Source organism: Corvus kubaryi, unplaced genomic scaffold (assembly GCF_017639235.1).
Source record: "Corvus kubaryi isolate FWS band 111438036 unplaced genomic scaffold, C.kubaryi_AGA036_p1.0 37387, whole genome shotgun sequence".
Lineage (NCBI taxonomy): Eukaryota > Metazoa > Chordata > Aves > Passeriformes > Corvidae > Corvus > Corvus kubaryi.
Genome location: NW_024581129.1, coordinates 13,907,750 through 13,932,372, shown reverse-complemented (window position 1 = coordinate 13,932,372; position 24,623 = coordinate 13,907,750). Strand labels below are relative to the sequence as shown.

General features: G+C 47.0%; 1 protein-coding gene across 1 annotated transcript in view; it reads right to left on the bottom strand.

Moving 5' to 3' along the window:
• The window catches only part of DNAAF8 (dynein axonemal assembly factor 8), an 89,093-nt gene that overhangs the window by 17,568 nt on the left and 46,902 nt on the right, over window positions 1-24,623 (bottom strand). The window contains exons 16-25 of the mRNA XM_042037608.1: window positions 22,749-22,980; window positions 20,778-20,884; window positions 17,696-17,850; window positions 16,277-16,421; window positions 13,404-13,532; window positions 11,689-11,883; window positions 10,132-10,458; window positions 8,408-8,482; window positions 6,918-6,971; window positions 4,868-5,037 (exon numbers count right to left, since the gene is read on the bottom strand). Of these exons, the coding sequence (XP_041893542.1) occupies window positions 4,868-5,037; window positions 6,918-6,971; window positions 8,408-8,482; window positions 10,132-10,458; window positions 11,689-11,883; window positions 13,404-13,532; window positions 16,277-16,421; window positions 17,696-17,850; window positions 20,778-20,884; window positions 22,749-22,980 (1,589 nt within the window). The remainder of the gene's footprint in view (window positions 1-4,867; window positions 5,038-6,917; window positions 6,972-8,407; window positions 8,483-10,131; window positions 10,459-11,688; window positions 11,884-13,403; window positions 13,533-16,276; window positions 16,422-17,695; window positions 17,851-20,777; window positions 20,885-22,748; window positions 22,981-24,623) is intronic.

The following is a 24,623-nucleotide window of genomic DNA, read 5'->3' as shown; positions in this document are numbered from 1 at the left end:
AGATCAGCAGGAAGCACAAGCAAGAACACCAGGGTCACAAATACTCTGGGATGAGGAGCCACGTTTAATTCTTCAGCTGATATAAAATGATGGACCACAAATACCAGAGCTTTGCTTTTTGAATTCACAAAAGGCAGGACCAGCCCCCCACACACACCCTGCTTCTCCTGAAGAGTGAATTCCAGACACTAGTTAGGATCAGGACTACAGAACTTAAAAGTAAGAGGGTCAGAACAGGGGCTGCAAGAAATTGGTTTGTCCTCCTGGCCTTGTCTGATGCCCTTTGCTCCATAGCAATTTTCTCCACCTTTGCTTCTTTTCCAAGCGTGGTCAGTTCAGCCCGTGCCCGCTCCTGAGCAGAGCTGTGGAGGTCACAACACCCTGGGATCTTACACTGAGGAAGGATGAGAGGAAATGACAAGCAGCAACCACTGCATTGGTGAGGAGAGGCTGCTCTGAGGGCTGGGGACAGACAGAGCAACAGGGACCCTGGGAAAGGCAGCAGTGCCAGGGGCAGCTGGGTGGCAGAGCCCTCCTGGCCTTGCTGACTGCTTGAATGAAGGAAAACCTTGGGAAGCCAGGCTTGCTGCAGATGTCTGGGCTGAGCACAAGGTCAGGGTGTCCACAGCAGCTGCAGCCCTGCCTCCTCCTGCTTCTCCATCTGAATGACATGGCAGGAGCATCCAGTTCTGCCTCTTCCTGCCCTTCCAGCTGAATAACGTGGCAGGAACATCCTGTTCTGCCTCCTCCTGCCCCTCCGTCTGAACAAGGTGTCAGGAACATCCAGCTGTGCCTCCCTGCACCCCACAGTGCAGCAGCCAGGGCTGGATGTTCTCTCCAGCATAGAAAACAAGGGCATTTCCAGCTCCCTGCCAGAATCAACCCATGGTTATTTACTTTTTTTCCCAATTTCTGAGGAAATAAAAACAAGAGGGGAAAAACCACCATTTGATTCAGCTGAATCACGTCATTCACAGAGGTTTTAATTCCTCTGTTTTTTAATCTTCTAGAAGCAGCAGAGGATAGCAATTCTCTAGATAAAACATTTCCAAAAGCAAATCCTATCATTTCATTTAGAAATATGGAGATAAAACACTTCAAGGCCTCTCTGCTTTTCTATCCCGTGAAACCATTCACTGCCTTTGACCCAAATCTCGTCGCACTCGCCTGCCTCCTAAATTGCATCTCTAAGAAGTAGGTTATGAATTGACAACCACGGGCTCAAGCCTGATATTCCCCCCTCTATTTGCAAAGGCAGAATATTCCATGAGAAAGCCCCTCTGTGCTTAAATTGGTGAGGTATTTAAGGGCTTGGATGTGGTGCTTGTCAGTCCTCCTGCCCAGTGGGCACAGGGTCACAGTGTGTGGCTCAGGGGCTCTCTGGTGACAAGAGCTCTGCTTGGATGAGGATGAAGAATTTCAGCTTGTCACAGTGTACTGAGAAATTATGACATTAATTCAGTTCTGTATAATACAAAATAATCCCTTCCTGCTGGAAAATTTTTGTTAGTTAAAAAAATGGATTTAATCCATTTTTCTATGGGTTTTCTCTTTGGGCAATGAAAAACCAGTGATGTTTTCAATGAAAACTTTCAAAAGGACTGATAAAACATATCAATATTCATCCAGGTTGGAAACAGCTGCAAGGAAAACATGCAGTTTCTGTTAAACAGACCAGAATAAATGGCATTATTTTGTTCCAGAGCATCTAACCAGTGATTTTAGATCTAAATAACAAAACTCTTCCATCTTGCAGTTGCTCCCCAGCAAATCCATGGATTTGGTGTTGAAGAAGATGCTGTTCCTAATCGCTGCTGATGGTGTCAGGGTGTCAAGGTGACTCTTTCCTTCTGGCAGCTCCTCACACTCCTCACAGCCACTCCAGCCCAGCGCTGCCTTCATTCCCTCCACTCCCATCCTGCCTCCGTGTCCTTGCAGATCCCGAGCAGCTGTGCTGGGGCTGCCCCTGTGCAGCTGCCTGGAATTCAGGAAGCAATTTCGTTGAGAGGAAGTTCCAGCTGTGCACTGGCTCGGGAGGGCTAACGGGATGAAAGAGCAGGGAATGATCCGGCTGCCTTTACCGCTGGAATCACAAGATGGGGCTGGAGGGAATCGCGGAGTTATTAAGTCCAGTGACCTGCTACTGCAGGCAATCACATCAGGTAATCCCCCACAACAAGATCAGCCCCCACTGTAAAAATAAAGCCAAAACTGCTAATCTGCACAGGGCTGGATCTGCTGGATAAGCACTGAAAGGAGATCCAGCCCTCCTAGGCAGAATCCCCCTGGGAACAGGGGCTCCTCACTGGCTGAGCACCGCCAGGTCATGCTGAAAGCTGGGGAGACAATGTCAGCTCTATTTACATGACCTTTATTTTTGATAATCGTCATTAAATTGCAGATAAAACATCTTGTTGTGGCTCCTGTGATTCAATAACCTCAGCAAAGAGCAGAGCAGTCGTTTTGTCTCGTGGTCCAAAGGCCACGCGCCGCTCTGAGCTCGGGGGGACTACTTCAGTTGGAAAAGCAATCACGGAGCTGAGCTCATGCTGCCGAGGAGGTTTGTCAAGTGCATGTAAATAATACATTAGAAAGGAAAAGGAGATGTGAGGTTGTCTTGCTTGCAGTGAATAAACCCAGATTTGCTCTCCAGTGCTATGTACACACAACAAACCAGCACATCCCAGTGCTTGGGAGTTCTGTAGAGATGGATTTTGGAGCATGCTCCAGGTAAAGTGAGAAAAAGCCCTGGACAGAACTTCTAGAAGGGACAGACACACTGGCTCCATCTTCTTCAACAGGACATTCCATCACGGATCTCATCAATCCATATAAATATTCCAAGGGTGTCAGAGGATGGTGCAGGGCTCTTTCCAGCAACAGGATGAGGAGCAATGGTCAGAAACTAAACCACAAGAAATTCCACCTCCACATGAGGAAGAAATTCCTTCCATGGAGGGTGGCAGAGCCATGGAACAGCTGCCCAGGGAGGGCTTGGACTCTCCATCTCTGGAGATATCCCAAACCCACCTGGATATATCCCTGTGTCACCTGCTCCAGGTGACCCTGCCCTGGCAGGGGGTTGGGACTGGATGATCTCCAGAGGTCACTTCCAAACCCAACTGGGACCACCCCAGCTGGGATTCTGTGATGTATTAAATCCCAGCAATTTGCCCCCATATTGGGAGCCACATTTTAAGGCCACCACTGCATCCCATTGTGCCTTAAGCCAAGGAGCAGATCCATCATGAATATTCCTCCCATCCAAAAGCTGTACATGGAATTTAGCTGGGAAAAACAGCCCTGCCCCCACGGCTGCCATTGAGCCACTTACCCACTGGATTTTCCAAATAACCCAGTCCCTGGAGCTTGCTGAGGCTTTTTCAAAATCTCCCTACTTATCTTGGGAGCTCAGCCTTTCCCAGCCCTCCCCAGTGAGAGCCATTCCTGCTGTTCTAAAAGGGAGCAGGAGCTCCTGGACAGCAGAAAGCATTTCCCACTGTCTGCTCCCCCTCACCAAAGGCAGACTATTCTCTTTGCTTCCTCACTTCCAAACCCTGCTTTTTTCCCCTTGAACAAAACCCCAACAGTCTGTAATTTTTATCCTCATTAGTCACCAGCTCTTCAAGGCAACTGAATCAATGCTCAACAGCTGCTCTGGTATGTTGGAGAACTCCAAAAACAAGGACGTTTTCAGGAAACAACCTCTCCTCACATTTACCCCACATGCATCTGCATTGCTTCCTGAGGATATCTGGGGGTTTTAAGATGTCTTCTGTTTCAGATGATGAAAAAAGCATTTTGTGTTTAGCTCTGTGATTAAATAACATTGGGAAGCACATCCCCATCAACCCTAACGGCCACTATATCTCTCTTGCCAGTATAAATATTTAAAACTCAGATGCCTGTGCTCACTGCTATCATGCAGAAGGCATTAATTGTTCCAGAGCACTGCCTTGGCACGTGCCTGTTTTCTTCTGGAAGCCTCTATCAAGAATTTCCAGGAGACAATGTTATAAACTTTCCAAACTTAACCCAAGTGCAATATCAATTATAAACGTTTGGTTTCTGTAAAGTCAATTGGTTAAATGTCTTCAGGAAACCAATCTAATAACACAGATTGTTTTTCCCCGAGGGAAGGGAAAAAAAATAATAATCCAACTCCTCTCAAATGGCCAGAGTTCATTTCCCTGGCTTTCACAGTATCCTTACACTCGGGGTAGGAAATAAAAGGTTTCTAATGCCCTAAAAGAGCAGAAACAAACATCTATTTACAGCTAATCAACCCCACAGTGCCCTAAGATTTAAGAACCCTCCTTTATTGTCTATCAGACACGAGCAAGGACAATTTTCTCTCCTCGCAGGTGATTTCTCCAGGCTGGCTCCCAGGATGCAGCTGTGCCTGCAATGTAATCTCAGGTAACTGCACCCCCGAGATGTGCGTGCCCTGACAGGGCAGGGAGGCTTTCCCAGCTTTAACCACATGCAATAAACGCAGGCACGCGTGCTCCCGGGATGTGCCCTACCTGGAATGACCTGGGGAAGGAACAGAGGACACCTGTTTGGCAGGGAAAGAGGCAGAGCTGAACGGATTCCTGGGAGGTCCGGATTGCCCATATCCTCCCCAAAGTTTTGTTTGGGAGAAACCAGGGCTGCGTCTTTATGGCGCGTGATAAAAGAAGCCCTCAGCATGTCAGCTCTCTTTGTGCTGATAAGGTACAGATCTGATTGTTCCATATAGCTCGCTCCCAGCAACAGCTCCGAAATCCCGGGTGGGAATTGCTGGGGTTTGCAGGAATGGATTATCCCCCGCTCATCCCTTTCCCCAGTCCAGAGGTACCACGGAGCTGCCACTCCCGTCACCAACCTGCTGCACCTCAGAGGGCAGGAGAGCCGAGGCAGCGGCCGCTTCCAGGCTGAGGTGTTTCATTCCGACCACGCTGAATTTTTCCAGGTGTAGGTTCCGGAGGATCCTTGGGAGCCTGCGGCTCCAGACACCGGGTTTGATGAGCAGCACTGTGCAGAGAACCTGTGCCCCTGGAACAAAACGCTCGGTGAAACACAGCGGGGTTTGTTTACTGCCCTGGGCTGACATCTGGGGATGGGGGTTAGCGGAAACCTGGCAGGAAGTGCACAAAAATCCCAACAAAACAAGTCCATAAAAAACCTGGGCATACAGGATTATTTATTTGGGTTCGCTTTGTTGGATTTTCAGTTTAAAAATATATCTGAAACAGTCTAGGCTTGGAGGTTTCTCCCCCAAGGAAATCTGCTCCAGGCCTAAAAAGTTTTTGTGGCAGCCCTGTCGGATAAGACTCGAATCTTTATAATATAGATTAATGTTTTCAGAGAGATAAAGTATTCCCTTTTACATTTTTCATGTGAACTGTGATGATTATGTGATGTAATCCTTGAGTAGCTATTCCATTCTTACTCTGGTGTTCTGTGTATTTTAGAGCTCTGTTTCAGAAAGGCACTAACAACCCTGACAGGTCCCAATTAATGTCATAAAGCAATTATGAATAGAGTTGTGTTTACCAAAATTGACATTCCAGCAAAAACTTTCTGCTTCTCTCCCAGCAGAGCTGCCAGGAAAGTGCAGCACTATGAGGAGCAGAAAACAAACCAGACCAAGAAAGCTTTGCTGTCTGATGAAAATGGATTTAAAGGCAGAAAATACATAAATTCCATTTTTAAATGACAGCACTTTCAAATTTTAAGTCTTGCTAAAGCACTTGCTACTAAGAGTATAGTTAATATTTTATCCTTATAACATCTTTTGGAGATTTATTGGCAAGTGCAGTGTCAGAAGCAGTCTGTGAGGCCCCAGGAACTGCTGGTGCTGAACCACATCACTCAGCACAAGCACAGGGGAACAACCTACAGGCTGCTGAAACTGATCCAAGCTGATCTGGAATGTCATTTTCTGTTTCCTGTACACCCCAGTATTAATTATACAGATGTCAATGCAACAAAGCATTAACAAGGCTACCTGGAACTTAATGCTGTTATTTCCAAGTGACAAGCAGGATTCATGGCACAGAAACACAGGATCAAAAATAAAAACCAAGATTATTTCCTCCCCACTTGATATGGAAACTTAACCCTTGTGCTGCAGGGAGCCCTCCTGTTCCAGATGTGTTTTCCTCACATCATTCCTGAACAGAAAGGTTCCATAGCAACAACCTGGAAGTGCAGGAAGCTGCTGGGCTCCACCTCAGCAACCTCACCCATGTGTGTTATGTAAGCTCTCAGTGGTCTCCAGATGTTTTCCTCACCATCTGCCGTTTTTGGGCAGGTATTCTCGTTCTTCTGCTGTGTGAGTCACTACCTGCTGCATGTTTAGGGACTTGAGACGCTTCAGGAGGATTGCCAGCTTCGTTTGGTCACCCAGAGCTGGCTTTCTCTCCTCAGAGATTTTAAGTAACAAGAATTAGAGAAAATACCACTAATTAGCAATGGAACAACCTCTGCTGATCATGAATTACCAGAGGTACCTGTTTGGCAACACTCAAACCTGCCTGATCTCCATCTCCAGTTCTGGCTGTTCAGAGCCCTTCCCAGTTTTCCTGGTCTTTCTCTACTTTGTAATATTTTTTAGATCCATTCCTCACAATCCTCTCCATTTTGCCTTCCCCAAAAATTATTACATAGGTTTTGATTTCATAGCCTGTGAAAATAGAGTTTCATTTATATGCTATTTATAGATAATACTTCAGATAGGTGTGACTTCAAATAACTGTGAACTCAAGCAGATACCACATCTCCTGGCATGCTTAGAGTGCATCCCTGCCTGGATTCCAGCCTAAGGAAAATGTTGGTGTAATCCTTTTGCTTATTTTGGGCTGGCAAATCCAGCTGATTTATCTCCACCAAGTCCTTGTCAAACCACATTTTTCCATTTGCTCTTCTCTCACCTGCTTGCAGGTAGGAAAACAGGGATTCTGCTCGGCACCTCCAGCTCTCACCCTCTAAAGAAGAGAAGCAGATTTGAGTGAGTTTTGTGTGTTCTGAGACAACCTGAGAACTGTGCCATCATCTCTCCATACAGCAGCCAACATTACAGTGACACACAGATATTTTAGGGTGTTACACTGGGACATGGATGGGTTGATTTCAGATGTCCTGGGACACCCTGGGCTGGGTCACACCCAGGAGCACAGGCTGATCAGGACTGCAAATCCTAAATCATGTTGGATCTTGGTTGTCTTTTCTGGGGTTTCAGAGAGTGGTTAAAAGTGGTTTTAAATCTATTTGTGCTCCTAATATTCCACAGTCAAGTCAGATGCTGCCCTGTTTATGGTGTTGCCAGAGCTCAGGTGTTTTGTTTGATGTTCTCTCAGAAACAAAGAAGTGCTGTGGATCCTGAGTGGTGCTGATAAAACCTCCCTGGCATTCCCCAGCCAGCCAGGAATAGCTGCTCCAGTGGCTCTTCAGGAGAGCAGAGCAGGATGAAAGGAGTCTGGTGAATCAGAACTTAGGACAAAAGCCAATAGAAAAATGTTTCCTTCAGTCTAATGTAAAACCTACAGTGACCTGGAGAGGTGAGGAAAATCAAGGCACTTCAGGTACATGTGAATTGAGAAGTTACCCAGATCTAGGGCACAATGAGGGGAATCCTGCATCAGATTGGTAAGAGACTTCCTTTTCCAGTGACTGGCAAATTTAGCCACTGTGACATGCAAGGTAGATAAGAGAGAACTAAAATCTGTTTGTCAAAACAGAATTGCCTTTTGGTTTTTTGTATTTATTACTGTCCAAAATCCCTGGCTATCTATTTTTCAGGGCTAAGTATCTGGAAGGTGTTTAGCCAAAGTGGTTTTTTTCCTAATGAGGCCTCTTTCTCTTTCCACATGCTTGATGCAATAATAGGAGCACAAATAGCAGGTGGAACCAGCCCTAAGGTCCTTGCCTTGTCTCATAACTTTTTAGCTCATATCCTCCCATCTTTTTTCCTTAGTGCTGGGGTTATCTGAAAGGACTTTGAGGATCTGTGAATCCCGTGGTGACCCGGGCAGCGCTGGGATGTAAATGACAGAGGAAATGCACCTTCTGCTCTGATTTCACCTCTCTAAAACATCATGAAAATCATCATTTCTAGGATCTACACCTGAAAAAGGCTGCTAAAGAGCTGGCACTAATTACTCTTCCAGCTGACTTTCCACACCATCCCTCAGCAGGGGCATTCTCAGGACTGTAGAGAAGAAATGATGTGGCAATACCACCTTCCCCCAGCACCAGGTGGATCCCACTGGCCTTTCCTTCCCAATTGCCTGGGATTAGGATGTCTGACCAAAGGTTCACTAACCCCATTTCAATGGCTCTGACTGAGGACATACAGTTTTCTTCAATCTGTTTAAGAGTCTAAAGTGACTTGCTTTTTCCTCAAGAGGCAACTGGTGCTTACCTGTGGCCTTCCCTTCAGTCCTGGAGCTCCTGCCAGGTGGTGGCAAGTATTTCCCAGCAGGGCGGTGTTTTGCATCTGGAAAAGGAAAGACAAGTATCTTTATGGATTCACAGATGGGAAACCTTCACTGTCTGGAGGGTGGAGGGTGACAAAGGTCATTTTATTTAGCAGGGCAGGTGTTCAACATGCTACAAAATGTTGAAGAGCTGTTCTTGAGCACAGAGGCCTCTCCATTCCTCCCACAACAATAAAAACACAAGTCAAAAATGGAATTACCTTATAAAAGAGATAGTGCAAGTTGCTGAAGTTGTGCCTCAGCTGTGTTCCTTTGTTCCTGACAGTGGCTTTGGTGGGAAGGGCTGGCCCTACCATCACAACCTCCCCCAATAAACTGAGCTTGCAGCTCTGCTTCCCTCTTATCCTGCCTTTCCATCTCAAGATAACTTTAATTAAGGGCTGCAGTGCATGAATTCTTACAGTTTTAGACACCACTCTGGGATGTCTGATGCCTTCCCTCCTGAAGGCTCCTCTTCCTGCTCACCAGTCTCACAGAGAACACCCCCATAGTTCACTGACAACCTGAACTTGCTGTGAGCCTAAACCCAGGACCTTTTCCCAGACAAACCTTTCTTCTTGGTATTCAGCAAAGCAAATTTATTACTGCACACTATACAGGCACAGTGGGGTTGACACAAGTGTCCAAGTTTGTGTTGATGACAAAGGACTTTTCTTCCCCAAGGAAAGATAAAGGAAGAGCTGTAAATTCAAAGCACGAATGCACTTATGGGACTGCATCACTCCCTCTCAGCTGATACACGGTGTTACCACAATCTTTGATTCCTCTCTGCTTCTGAGTAATCATAAAATCCCAGAATGGCTTGGGTTGGAAGGGACCATCTTGTTCCAACTCCCTGCCAGAAACTGTCAGGCTCAGAACTGCTTCTCTCTGGGTGTGAGGAGTCAGGCAGTCCCAATTCTTCTCCGAATATTTCACATTAATAGAAAACAGTGGGAGCTTGTAGTCTGCTGCTCTAAGCCATGCAGTATCAATAACCCCACAGTCTGCACAGTGATTTAGTTTTAAGAGGCATGGCTATACATTTCCTGCTACAGGAGGAAACTATCAAATTTACTGTGCTGAAAGATCGATGCTGGCACACATCACTGATCTCTGAGACGCTTTTGACAGCAAAGGTCTCCATTCCTCTCTTCATTCTCCTCCAGGATATAAAAAGGAATTCTCAAGAAATCTGTTTTCTTCGGCTCTTACAGATTGGTAACCCCTTCATCTCCCTGAGCACAGGGCAAGGCTGAGACATCAAGCCAAAAGCCTGGCACCACAATTAGGGGCCCACATTTAGGTGGGAGAGCTCTTGGCCTCTGTTCTTCAGTTTCTCTTACAGAGGTAAAATGTATGGTATTATTTACTGCTCCTGCCAATTGCTCTGGTATCTAATTAATACTTATGGAGTACCTCAAGATCATTAGAAAGGGCACCAGGCCAAGCACAGCCACATTAATTTAATAGGTCACCTTGTAGATGACCTCAGCTGGCTCCTGCTGCTTTCATTGCCTCATCTTAATTCAGCCAAGCACAGAATTTACCCCCAAATTATGACTTTTTTCTGTGCCTGAGAAAACCCCCAACACTGGATTCCTTTGTCCAAGTTCAATCAATTCCCACACACCCCGAGGATAATACAAACAGTAAAAACGTGCCTTACCAGTTACAAAATCTGCCTCTGTGAAGAAGAGGATGGCTTGTCTGAAGGTCACCTCTGGGGTCAAGGCCATTACTGCCTGTGGGAGGCTGTCACCCATGCTGAGCCTGTCCCTGCCCTGTGTCCATCCCTCCAGTGCAGCTCCCAGGGCTCGGAAGGCATCGATGCCCCGGAGCGCGCACACCAGGACGGGGTTGGACATCAGCGTGTCCAGGCTCCTCTGCCAGTGAGTGTCTCCAGCCTCAAAAGGGGTTATTTCCCTGGCCTGACACCGAGTGAGATGGGGCAGCCACTTCAGCCCTAGGAGCTCAAATCCTGAATCAGGCTCTGCTGCAAGTCAAGAAAAATGTGTTTAGCACCAGACAGCAGCTTGTGTTTCGTAGAAGCTGGGCTTTCTTTTGGACACAAACACTTTAGTTTACATCCATTTTTTTCCTACAAGTTCCAAGGCTGTTTTGACTTCTGTTTCATCCAGAATAGACTTTAATGCACATACAGGAATATACCAGGAACACCCACAAGATGTAAGTGCTAAGAAATGACATTACAGTGAAGAACAAAAAATGGGCTATCTGGGAAATCACCAGGGAGCCACAGGGAGCAAGTGCCATGATTTGATTAGAGAGTGCAGCTGATGGAGGAGAGCTGAAAGGGAATCACTGAGAGTACCCTGATAGCAGTGTGGCTTGGCACAGCATAATCCATAATTACGGATCCTTTAGCACCTCTCGTAATGCTTTAAGCAGTGTTCATCATAGTAATAAATACAACAGAATGCTGACTTGTCTCTAAAGTAGTTTCAATGTTGTTGGGTTTGTAAATTTGTCTTCTGACTATGTAGCAAGGTACTTAGGGCTCAATCCATGGGTGCTGGAAATTTCTGTTGGCTCAGATCTCGGATACAGAACATCACAGGATTTCAAGTAGTATTTTGACATCGTTTTAGGGGAGTTGGATACAACACAGTGTGAGACCGGGGCAGACTTGTGCCCTTTGTGCCTACACCTCCTGTGTTATCACACTTCAGTGCAACCTGCACATGAAATTACATAAACTCCCTGCCCTGCCTAGGGCTTGACAGCCCTTTTCATGCCTGTGTGAGCACCCAGTGTGGGGATGGCATCGCTGCTCCTCCCACGGGGGAACCGGAGCGTGAAGCGCCTTGGTTCTGCTCACCAGGGCTGTCACTGGACACAACAGAGCCTGAGACTCCCAAATTCCTGTTCCAGTTCCAGCCCAGCCTTACCTGCCAGTGCTCAGGGAGGGACACGTTGCTCTGTGTTACATAAAAGCTCAGCAAGCCCAAGCACTTCTCAGAACTCATTTGATGCTCTCTGAAGCAAATGATGCCCACCTGAGCTGTTTGTGACAAGCAATGTCACCCTGCCCATAACAAACCAAGATAAATTCTTCAGCTCTTTAGGCAGGTAACAAAGCAACCTGTTCTTCCTGAGGCCCCTTCACCACATTTTCCATTACGTTCCTGCTATGCTAAAAAGAGCTACCCAGGATAAACTTTCCTGCCCAAGGTCTCCAGCCCTGCCCAAGAGCTGGGATCACCTGCACTCCGAGACTGATCCTTGAGGCCAGGCAGCAGGATCTGCTGCAGGAGCTCTCCAGCACTCTTCAGAGCCTGCATCCCAACCACTGTCAGCATCACCACTTGCTCCATCCCGGGCTCAGCAGCGTAAGTTCGGTGGCAGAGAAAATCCAGAGGAATGTGACGGGGCTCTGGGACCGAGCTGAGGTTTCCTCCTGCTCAGGAGAGCATCAAAACAAAACTGTTACCCCATGAAAACAGATCTCAGACTTTTTGCTGTGAAGGAATGGTGTAAATCTCAACCAGCATTTCACTGTCTGCTCACGCTGCAGCTCAGGAAAAGCCTTCTGAATGAGGAATATTAACACAGCAAACTCCCTCTAATTAGTCCCAGTCCTTCCCTGGAATTACATTTTGCTGAGTAAAGCAAATATATTCCCTTGTAATTCTGATATCCTTATTCACACCATTATGCAGACTTGATAGATCTGTACCAAAATGATTTAAGGCACCAGTTTTGGGTTGATAACTAATGACTGACTTCACATTAAATCAATACCTGATTTTGCTTTCTAGGACACTGCAGGGCACACAGCTGGGAGCTGATTTGGGGACTGCTGTAACACTGCTTATATCCACAGTCCTGTTGGGAACAGCACAGCCTGGAGAATCCCTGGCCCATTGGAAATCCCTGTTTCATTCCATACTGATTTACTACATGATTATTTAACCAATTATATCAATAAACATTTCTTTACTTATTCCTATATCATAACATTTCATGATGCTAGAGAATGGTGAATGACATGCATTTAATTTTTATTTTTCCATAGGATTTAGTGTCAGTTTGGTTTTGGAGAGCAATATATTTTAACTCAAAGTCCTGGCATCCAAATTTTCAAACAATTAAATTAAGCTAAATTAACTTGCTGAACACATAAAAACCCACAACCCGTAGTCAGTGAAATAAACAGCTGCTTTTTTTTACTCCAAGTGTACAGAACTAGGAGGTTTAAGACTCGCCCATGTGAGTCATAGATTAAGAACAGAAAACCCATTTCCTTGCTGTTTGAAATCCTATCAATCTCCCAGCTTTGAATGAACGACTTACCAAAGTGAATACAACTGTATAAACTGAAATTAAGAATATCTGAGTAAAATGAGATTGAAAAACGCCTTTTCTGCACCTACAGAACCATAGCTGCCAGCATTTATCATTTCAACACATTCCAATTTTACACACAACCACCGATTTATCTCATTTTAGTATTTTGACTTCTCTTGAAACTGTGGCAATAAATATGCATTGATTGGCTATTAATCTTTTAATTATCTTAATTAAGGCTTAATTGGATGTTATTGTGTCACATTTCAATAATTCCTTTTTGCATGTATCTTTTAATTTACTTTAAAAAGGTATTTTCATTTTGATTTCCATTGATTCTTCCATGAGAGTTACTGTGATTGACTGGCAGCAGAACAGTAAATGAGCTATTACAGACAAAAAGCATATTCCTAATGGTTTTATTCAGGAAAATCCCTTGTTAATGTGGCTGCTCCATCCCTGTAAGTGTCCAAGGCCAGGTTGGATGGGGCTTGGAGCAACCCGGTCTCATGGAAGGTGTCCCTGCCCATGGGAATAGATGAGCTTGGAGGTCCCTCCCACCCCACAGCATTCCCTGAGTGGCTGATCCCATAAAAGCCAGGACAGAGCAGTTCCCCAGCCCTGACCTACCCAGGCTCTGCAGCGAGGCCTCGGCGTACGGAGCCCCGTGGAAGCACAGGGAGGGGTCCGGTCCAGCAGCTGCAGGGGGGATGCTGTGCCCGCTGCCAAGGCTTGGCTCTGCCAGCTCCTCCATCAGCCCTGTGCTCAGAACAGCAGGAGATGTGAGGAATGCAGAGCTCTGCTCGGCCTGACATGAAAACACTCTGCTATCAAATGTTTGAGTCACTGGCCGCAGCTCCCTCACAGACTGAGCTGACCCGAGTCACTAAATGCCACTGAACCACCTCCTCTCCCCAAAATCACGTGGACCACTTAGAAAGGGGCAAGGAGCTCTTGAAAGTTGAGGCTGGCCCACAGCTTTCTCTGGCTTTTTCAGCAGCACCCAGTTGTTTCTATCCCCTTCTAACTCTTGCTGGGAACTGAAACGTGGAACAAGTGCACAGATGCTGCCACAGGGCTCCTGAAGTAGAATAAATATCTGAACTAAGGTGGTGTCCACTAGGAAGAGTCTCAAATCTGAGCCCAGTGCTCATGTGGAGACCCTCATGGTGTCTCACACCTCCAGGCATGAGGCCAAAGTCCTGCAATCCCACAGGGCCCTCATGGGCAGGGAGGTGTTGCTGGGGTGACAGGCCTGAACAGAGACATCACGTTCTGCTGCTGTGATTTCCATCCTGTTCCACTCCACTTTTACAGACACTAAGTGCTTAAAGCCAGCAATCTCTCAGCTCCCATTCTCCCTCCAAAGAGCTGGGCTGTGCACAGGCAGTGCATGAAGGTGTTGCATACAGTACATTTCCACAACAATTAGTTCAGCCTTCTGTAATAATATTTCAGGCCACAGCTTTAAAGGCTTGTTATTTTTTAAATTACTTTGTACACATTTGATTGCTTCCTACCGTACAAGCCTGTCAAAAATTCACTGTAGTGGAGCATGGGAAATGGATTATTGGTGCTAGAGGCTGATGGCAAAGCTTGGATGTCAAATGTACCACTGACAATCACCTGCTTCTTAAAATTCAGAAGGCGTGAGGCACCAAAAATGGGCCATCAGTGTCACAGCAGTATTGCCTGTTGTTTATTCAAACTCAGGGCATGGCAGAAAGTAAAGCTGGGACAAAAATGTATGATGTTTGAACCTCAGGACACAGATCCTCAGCCATCTATTTATCTGCTCTATTTCAGGAATAATTGTTGAATTTTAACTTGCTTTGAAAATTGAACAGTGTTCAAGACCTTGAAGGGGCAACTGTTTTTCATACTGATTACAAATGCAAAACTTCTCAGTGAGGTATTTACCCTACTCCAATCTTAGTGCTATTCATCACTTCCCAGAGGCCAAAACCAAAGCTTGTGTGGAAAGAATATCAGCTTCCCCTCTCCAGAGCTCTGGAATATGGACTAAGGTGTCTTTCTGAATCAGCTGTGAAGTACAGGACTGATGAAAATAGCACAGAACACATGGAAAGAGGCATCTGCAAAATCTGTCACAAACAATGGGAAAAACCCTGCGTTCTCAACCATGAGGGACAATATTTTACCTTTGCAGACTACCCTTTGGTCCAGCCCCATATTTCAAGTGGAAATTTCCCCGTGCAAAACATGAACACAAAACATCATCTGTGGCACTGAGGGAAGCAGCAGAAACTGCACTTTTTAATGAGCAACTTTCCTTGGGTGCAGAGGCAGCAGGTGACACGGGGCTGTAATTACTGAGCCATGATTAATCCTCTGTGTCTGCACACGTTTTCAGAACATTCTGTGATAGTCTCAGGAGAAAAAGCCCAGGACTATTTGAATTGTCATTGTTTTCCCCCCCAAACCTCTGAATGTTCTTTCCTGTTGTGGGTAGATTAAAGGAAGCTATTGGGCCGTGGATAAATGTCTCCATCGTGGGCTGTTTGGGATGGAAGGGTCACCCACAGTGACTCCTTCTTGGGAAGAGCCAAGCAGGGCAGGATTTCTGTTCCTTCCTGACCACTGCTGTGGCCTCTGATCTTCCCCACTTGAGATCGATGTCAACTGATCCTTAAGAAAACAGTAACTCAAGTAAAGATCTAAGGCAGCAACTTGGCTGATTTTTGGCAGTTCCTTCATACAAAATGAGTCACCTTTGGGGTGCTTGGAAGTCACAAGGATGCAGGACTCGAAGCTGGGGTTGGTAAGATCAGATGCTGCCCTCAGGCTCAGTGGCACAGCTGTGTTTTGGCTACCCTACCTCTCTGGGCAAAAAGAGTTTCTGAGAGGAGGTGATTGAAGCCATAAAATCACAGCAAGTGCTGAGCTGGGAGGGACCCATAAGGATCATTGGAATCCAACTGCTGGCCCTGAACAGGACAGCCCCAACAACCTCCATGTGCTGGGTGTGAGATGCCAACATCAGGCCCAGCTTGGAAGTGTCCAGTGACAAAGCTCACAGATCCAAACAGGAGGTTACAACTCCACATAAAGGAAAACCACTTCCCATAATGGTGGAGCAAAGACCCAGAGAGGCAGGAGAATCTCTGTCCTTGCAGATTTTCAGGACCTGACTGAAAAAAAGCCCTGAGCATCCTGACAGAATTCATTGCTGATGCTCTGCTGAGCAGGATGTTGGATGAGAGGCCTTCTGAGGCCCTTTCCATAAGGAACTGCTTGGTGATTCTAAGTTCAAGAGGACTCCAGAGCTAAAGATCAAACAACTGGCAAAGGTCAGGCAGCTCTGTTGGATGTGTAGTAGTGACTGATTCACATGTTGGTGTGAAGATTCCTACAGCAACATGAGCATATTCCCGATAAAGATTCCCTGCACTGCACAGCTGTGGTTGGACTGCTAATGTGGAACTCACACAGAGTGAAATGCAAACCCTCTTTCCCAGGTGGCTGGGCAGGGCAAGCATTACCTGTCAGCAAGGCAGGGATGTGATGTCTGGCGTTCTCCTTCCTCAGCAGCAACACCAGGCAGTGTCTGCGGGCTCCAGCAGGGACCTCTCCTCCTGCAGGACCATCAGGTGAGCTTGAACTCTTGCCAGGGCAAAAGACAGCAATCTGAAATAATGAGGGGCAGATTGGACTGCTAAATCCAGATGTAATTACTACAGGGCTCAAGCAAATAGATAAATTACAATGGCATAACAAGATACAGCTCCCCACTGAACCACAGATCTCCAATATCTGGGTGTTCTGCATCATCTTTTCCTGAGACAGAGAAAGTTAATTTAAACTCAGTGAAGAGGCTTAACACAAAAACATTCTGCCCTGCAGCTGGGCTGGGCTAAAACTACAGCAGCTGTAACTCAGCTGATACATGGTACCGTCCTTAAGTCACTCAAAGATTATCTGGAGTCCCAAATGAAGGGATGATTTTCAGAAATTTTAGCTCCAAACAGCACATTGGAGCCATGGTTGCTGCTGTTAACTCCTTAATGGTCACTTAGCAGCATGCTCCAAATATCTGGCTGTCTGGGCTGTAGTATTCCATAAATAGGTTATATACATTCTACAAAATACTATGGGCAGGGACATTGTTATTCCTTAGGCTTGATCACAGAACGAGCAGAAAAGAGGGGATTTGTTGAGTCTGATTTGCAAAATTATGCATTTCCTGACTGACATAGCAAAGAACCCTCAGAACGATGACTTGAAGTGAGGGGTCCACTCCTTTGTGAGAGAAGGTGCCATATGATTCCTGTGGGATTTATACTGTAAGAAGTGCAGCACTGGACTTCTTGCACATGTTAAGTTTGACTGCAACCTTGCATTTGTGATTATCGCTGTTTCCTTAGGCTGACTTGTCAAAATGCCAAGTACACTTTACCTCAAACCCATCACCGTGTTAGGCAGAGCTTCGAAGGAAAAAAAAAAAAGTTATTTTTGCAAGCTCTTTTTGAAACCCATCTGGAATGCACTGAAGTAGGGGACTTCATGCTGAAATGCCCAGAGGGACTGTGGAGTACATCACCAAATATCAGCCTGTTAGTGAAGACTCTTCTCCTGAGCCACCTCTGCAGATCAGAGAGTGGTATTTTGGTTCATGGGGCTACTGCCAGCTCTTGCTTATTCTGACATCAATGGCAAAATTCAAGTTTGTTTTAGTAGGGATAGAATGATGAATTTACACTCCTGTTCTCCATGAGAGGCCAAGGCTTTGTGGAATTTTCCTGCAAGAGAAAAAGCCAGCACTGAAAGCAGCCAGAGCACCACTCACAGGAACAGGCAGAGCTGGAAAAGAGAGAATGGGTGTCCTTGAGCACCTACTGGAGGAGTGCTGGCACGATTAGTTGCAGAACAAGGGGTAACCCCGGGCACAGAGGGCACAGTACCTGCCCTGGTGTCATGCCCAGCACAAGGGCTTGCTGTGCTGACAGCTGGAGCTGGCGCAGTCCTTGCAGCACAAAGCCCCGGCGAGCACAGGTCGAAAGCACAGCCCCATAGGCACGTGGAGGTACCACAGGTGACACCAGCAGAATGATGTCCCCTAGATCAAAGAAAGGGCAAGAAAAATAGCATATTATTGTCACAGGAGCTGTGGCATCAATGCAAGGCAGCTCTCACGGCAGCTGCCTCCACCTTGAAGCAAACAGCTGTATCCTGAACAGTGACCGTGTGGTTTACGGTTTATTTGCTGCATCCAGCTCATCATGACTGCAATCCAAGGCCAGCCTAGAGTGGGACAGCTTATGGCATCATCAGAAATGTCTTTATGAATCATCGAATGGGATGAGCCAGTCTGTCTCCCCAGCTCTGGAGCTGCTCACACGCAGCGTGTCAGCACTGCCGGGCTGTGGGAGCAGTCCCCAGCACTCAGGGCAGGACTGAGGCCTGGTAAGCCTGAGCACACCCTGAGTGACCAAACAGGGCAACAAGAACTTCTTGTTCTTGATCAATTAGTCCACTTCAAAGAGCAGCAAGCAGCTCTGGCCATTCCTCTCTGCTCTCATTCCTCTCTGCTGTTACTGGTGTTCTCAGCCTGCAGCTGCTTCTGCACCACCTTCTGCTTCCTCTTGTCCCTCCTTTATTCCTGCCTTTAACCTTCATCCCAGACCTGTATTGTGGCACAAACTCCTGAAGCTCTGGGCCATCTGTGATCTCACCTTTGGTTTGGTACCATCTGGGGCCACACAGGTTCCTTGGACATCGTGGTGATGGTACCAGCCTGCCTTGTCCTACCTGAGCCTCTTCCACCAGGTCTGGCTGCTCGAGCTCTCCTTAAATCAGTACATAAGATGGTAGACACAGCTGGAATTCACCTTGGGTTAGAAACTTGGGTTTTTAGACTGTTTTCCAAGCTGAATCCCAGGCTCACTGCCAACCTTGAGCAAGCTCAGGAGAAAGAGCCTCCAAGGCCTCCTAAGCAGCCCGAGCCACATCTTAAGCACTATGAGACAAGCTCAAGACTTTTCCCTGAAGCCTCTGATCTACCTGAGCTCTCTGTTCTTACCATGACCTCCATTATTACACTTTCTTAGTCCTAACACAGCTTTTTTAACCCTCACAATGTATATTCAGATCTCCAGAAGCTGCCAAGAGTGAGCTCTGAAGACAAATCCTCAGTGCCACTTCTACATGGGTTTGCTCTCCACTGCCCCAGTAATTTCTCTTATGTTTAACCAACCGATTTAATGAGATTGGAGGATTTTTCTCTGTGCCCCAATTGATTCTGAGGGTAGGACAGTGAATATTTCATTTTTTCCCTAGACTTTGTGATATGGATATCTGTCCTGCCAAGGCTCAGCCTGGAAGTTCAAAGCAACAGCACTAAAAGAAGGGGAACCTTGTATTTATCACTAAGGATGGCACAGGCAGGGTGGTTCTTTGTCTAAAATCTCTGCTTGGCTTTATGGCTTTAACATTGGCTTTTAGCCATATTCATGATATGGGAACTGTCAGAATCTAAGATTGTTGGTGGGAAGATTTTGGCTCCTCTCCAGTTGATAACACTTTTAAAAAACACTTTTTGCACACACATATCCCAAATCAACAAGGATATCTGCTTGGGTCACTAAACTGATTACTGAGAAGGGGCAGGTCTGCCTAGCTGCAGTACCTCTGCTCTGCATGGGTAAATATTCCTGTCTCCAAGAGGAGCTACTGGAGACCAGAGGGAAGGAGTCAGTGAATGTTTCTTTTCCTGGAAACCCCAAGGGTGTCTGCTCCCAGACCAGAGCTTCAGCTCCTCTTGTCAGAGCAAAGTTATCTGAGGAGCAAAGCTTGACAGTGACTTCTGAGGCTCCATGCAGATGGAACGTGGTGTGGTGGAACTGAGCAGCCCACAGCAAATGTGAATCATTAACGGCCATAAAAGGAAGGGGAGGCAGCAAATGTGACTCATTCCATCAGTAGCCACCAGCTGCCATCAATCCCAATCCCAAATAACAGAGCCAAGGGCTGGCTGCCAAACTACCTGAGTTAACATGTGCCAAAAGATGAAAAACTGTCTCAAAATTGGTTTTTTTCCTTTCTCCCTTCTCTATTTTCCTTCCCTTCCACTCCTTTTTCATTTTTTTGGCTTACGCTTTCATCCTTTTCTCATGGATTCTTTCCTTTGGCAATGTAATTCCCCATGCCTTCTTTCTCTGTCACTCCAATCCTGCTTTCCTTCTGCCATCTCCTCCCTGACAGCTGCTGAACTTCTGCTCCCCTCAGGCTTCATTCCTGTGAAACCACCTTCAACTGGGGCAGCACAAACCAGCCAAGAGCTCCAAGAGCTTTGTCCAAAAATGCCCTGCACCCCAAATGTGCTGTGCCAGGCCCACTCCAGAGGATGTTGGCCTTTCCAGCAGCACCCCAACACCTTTTAGCGAGGCAAACTTGGATACAGTTTGCTGCTAGTTAGGTACAAATTCAGGAGCTGAACACTGCTCCTGCAAAGGGAAAATGGGGATTTGAGTGGAACCAGGTGATAACCCGTTGATATTAGTTCCATAAAGTGCTCTCCTCTCTGTGTGGTCAGTCCTGCCCTAAATGAAGCCTTAACCATCTAATTCCCTTGATTATAATATTCAGTCTTCACCAGGAGAGGCAGATGCTCTCTGATCAATAAACAAACGGTTTCAGGACTCTGCTAGGTCTTCACATGACTGTTGCTTTGATGAACAGGCCCCTCTGTGCAGAAATTTCCTGTGCAGTGTTTTTTTGTTTCTTTTTTCCCCCTTCAGTGACATCTAAGCAGCCCCCAGGACTCCAGCAGCTGCTCCCATGAGGAGGATGCAGTGGTGCCACTCCTTTGCTGCTTCATTTCAGGCAACAATGTCCCACTAGAAATTCATTCCTGGCTCCAGAACTGGTCAGATCACAGCCCTGAGCAATCCAAGGAGGCAGAATTGCCTTAGGTGGGCTGGTGTAAGACGATGTTATCAGTGAAGGAGAACCATAAACCCTCAAATTTCATTCCCTAGCACTGACCTTTGGTAGCTGAGACAAGCATGGCTGGAGGTCGAGGCAGCATCAAGCCCTGGAGATCAACTTTTTCTTCATCTGCTCCTGCCCCAGCTGATGAAGGACTCTGAGAGCTGCAGAAAAACGATAAATATTAAATGAAAAATATTAAAGGTTCTGACTCAAACCTACTTTCTGTGACAAATCCAAGGCCACAGGAGCTTCTCTGGTAAAACTGCTTTACTGGAAAAGCCATTTCAATCCCTTGTCCGTGACATGAGCTGCATCAAGGTCTCTCTGATTGAGTATCTTTCCATATTACTCCCCCTGAGGCTGTGTTCAATTAAAAGTAGCTAATGCAAAGTAGCCAGCTTGGCAAAGATATCTGGGAATCAAGAAATATGCCAGGCTGCACTAGCAGAGCTTTTCCCACCCACAGACACATCCTAGTTGCTATTCACTTTGGGTTCTTTAGGCTGAGTTTAACCAGTTTGAAAGGTTCGTGTTAGGCAACAAGCACGATCCAGTCTGGCAGACATGATCATGCCAGTGAAACTTCCACAACATTCCTGCATATCCAAAAGGACCCAATCAGGGCAGGGTGAACAGAAGGTGTGGTTGAAAGCCAGGGACTGTCTGGGAACAGCTTTGGCTGGGACTGTGAGCTCAGGCTGCTCAGGCAAACCTGCCTCATCCCCTGCCACCACCACGGAGCTGGCTGGAACACATCCTGCTTGCTCACTCCCAGGAGCCCACAGCATTTGCAAGTCTAATCTGAAAAGGGCAATCTGAGCTGCAGTTTGTATTCCTGTCTCCCAACAGACCAAATTACCAGCATTAGGAGAAGACAAGTGCATTATTTAGGATGTAGCACTGCTCCGGACTGAGTTACACCAACGGAGCAGAATTCATCATCTTTGTAAGAGGAAAAAAGCATCCCCGAGGAAAAGAAACAAATAAAGAGAATGAAACTTGGCCAAATTGATTTTTTTTCACATCTTAAAAATAAAAATGATGAGAGTCGCTGGTGGTGGCCAAGCAGAGCTGAACTCTGACACACAATCCTCCACAGCAATCCACAGGTTAATTCCACATGGCTGAGCTTTGCAACTCGCGGAAAGCACTGACAGCACTGCGGAGGAGCTCACCTCCAGCCTGCTGCCTCTGACTGTGCCACCCTGCCCCCAGGATCAGGCAGGAGCCCTAAAAACCTCTCCAGAAGCTGCAGGTGCAGGGCCTTGTCTGAGCTTTCTGCAGCAGAGTTTCTCATGCAGGTAAAGGTTCATAAGCCACCCTTCATTTTCTCTCTCATCATCCTCCAAAGAACCTCTTCCTGCTGAATCCCTTTACCCGTTGATATGGGGGGACGTAGGGCAAAGCCAGGGGTTTCCTAGGAAAGGGTCACTCACTGGCACACAGCCTGGCAGCTCTTCTCTAGCACCAGGTTTCCAAATCCTGCTGCAAGAATATGAATGACAGGCCTGGATACCAGGGAACAGGGAACAGGAAGCAACTGCAACTGTCCCACGCCTGACACATCTGGGACCAAAGGGAATGGCTGGAGCTGTGCTAGGGGGGTTGGGCTGGGTATCAGGGAAAGGTTCTTCCCCAGAGGCTGCTGGGCACTGCCCAGGCTCCCCAGGGAATGGGCACGGCCCCGAGGCTGCCAGAGCTCCAGGAGCGTTTGGACAGCGCTGCCAGGGATGCCCAGGGTGGGGTTGTTGGGGTGTCTGTGCAGGGCCAGGGGCTGGATTGATGATCCCGGTGGGACCCTTCCCACCCAGGACATTCCATGATTCTGTGATCTGCTGCAGAAGAGAGAAGGATTTCTGCAGACTGCATAACTGGCTGGGAAATACAGCAGCAGAGGGATTGCTCCCCCTGCACTCCCGTGCTCCAGGACCTTCAGAAGGCTGCCACAGAGAGCACTGAGTGCCTGCCTGCCTCCATGGCTCACTGCCTGTGGAGCAACAGCCCCAAACCATCCGGGGTTATCACCTGGAAGCTGGGGGCAGGATTCCAGCAGCTCTCCCTCCAAACCAGAGGCACAGCTCCCTGTGCACCCGGCTGGGCAGGGGCAGGGACATGAGAGGCTCTGCTTGGCTCCAGGCCTTGGGAGAGCCACGGGTGATGTCCTGCAGGATGCCACGGGCTTTGGGTCCTCTCACACCTAATGCCAACACTGGGGGCACCTTGCCAGGCTCTGAAGTATAGGAGGAAGGCAGCTTTTCTGTGGAAACAAACACGTGTGTGAGTAAAACATGGAACAACCCACCCCAAAGTCATTCATTCCACTCGAGGGCTCTTTTCAGATCTGTCAGAGCCAGACCTCAACAGAGGAACCACCTGGTTACTGTCCTGGGAACCACTTGGTTCTCTGTCCTGGGGGAGAGATGCTGGCAGCACCTGCACACTTGTACCCAACAGCAAACCTGAGGTTACTCAAGGCAGTCTGTTGAAGAAAGAGGAATTGGTTGCCTCACGTTCACTGGGAAAAGTTATTACAGAGCAAGTGATGCACTGGAGGTGTCCCTGCCCGTGGCAGGGGTTGGAACTTGGTGGTTTTTAGGGTCCTTTCCAGCCCAAACTGTGACTCTAAGCCAGCACTTCAAGTTCCTCTTGTTCATGACCACAAGCAAGGCTGGGGGATTGAAGTAGAGACAGGACAAGAGCAGGGGCCTGAGGGAAGGGATGTTTTTGAAGGGGTTCACAAACTGGAAATCTGGGGATTTCTGTTCTATATTATTTCCTTCTGCATCAAATACAGATTTTGTACAATGCTGTAAGATCCAGGCAAATATTTGATTTGCCACCTTTAATTTTCTGCCAGGATTTGAACCCTGACTTCCCTTATTGCCTTCAACAACTTTTCCCTATGACTCTGGCAAACCTTTCTCCAGCATAGTTGGGGCCCAGGAAGTAACCCCAGAAAAAGCAAATTTGCCTCTGTTGTAGTTCTTACTGCAGATGTCAGAAAAAGCAGCAAGGTGTGTGATTTTCTTCCCTTAGGTTTAAAAACATATTCAAATGTATCACTTCTTGCACAAGAATCAGAAGGCAGAACACAAAGCTCCAGAGCAGGTAGAGAATGGAGCAACTGGCTGTAAATATTTAAAATAATAATTATAGAGTTATCAAGCTAAGGGTAAAAATCTAATTTACAAACTTGCACAGCAGTTCTCAGCTCAAATGAATTTTCTCTTCATACGAAATGTTGTTAAATAATGGTGCATGCTACAGAGCATTGAAGCAGATCTGCTGCCTGTCAGCTCCTAATGACTGCTGGTTTTATGGTTTCCTTATTCATTTCTGGAGCCTCCTCCCTTTCTGCAGCCCTCACCAGGAATGTGTTCTGTGCACAGCACCCAGACAGCTGCACCTGCAATCCCATTCCTCAGGCAGTCTGCTCCTATTGCTTGCAAATGCAAAAAGGGAGCAAGGAGACTGGGGAATTTTCTCTCATTAAGCTGATCTTCACATCCCCTTCTGCCAGAGGAGAAGGAAGCCCATTTCCCTCCCTCTCAGCCTGCCTGTGCCTTTCCCAAGAGAAATGGATGGTCTGGGTGAGATGGTGGCACATCTGAACCTTCCAGGAGAATTTCCTGGCTTAGAAGGAAGCACAGGCCACAAGCGGAGGCAATCTCTAACCTCTGCAGCTAAGGGCACACCTGTTGCTCTGGTGTTGCAGTAGCAACCAATAATATTCCACAACGCTTTAGGACAGGCTGCATCACCTCTGTTTCTCAAACGGGACAAAAGGAAGATGTGAGTGGTACATGCCAATGTTTGACACATTGGTGGCTGATGTTAAAGACTTTGTGATTTGAGTTCAGAGCCACAGATCATGTTTATTTACCTTATCCTGCTGCTCTC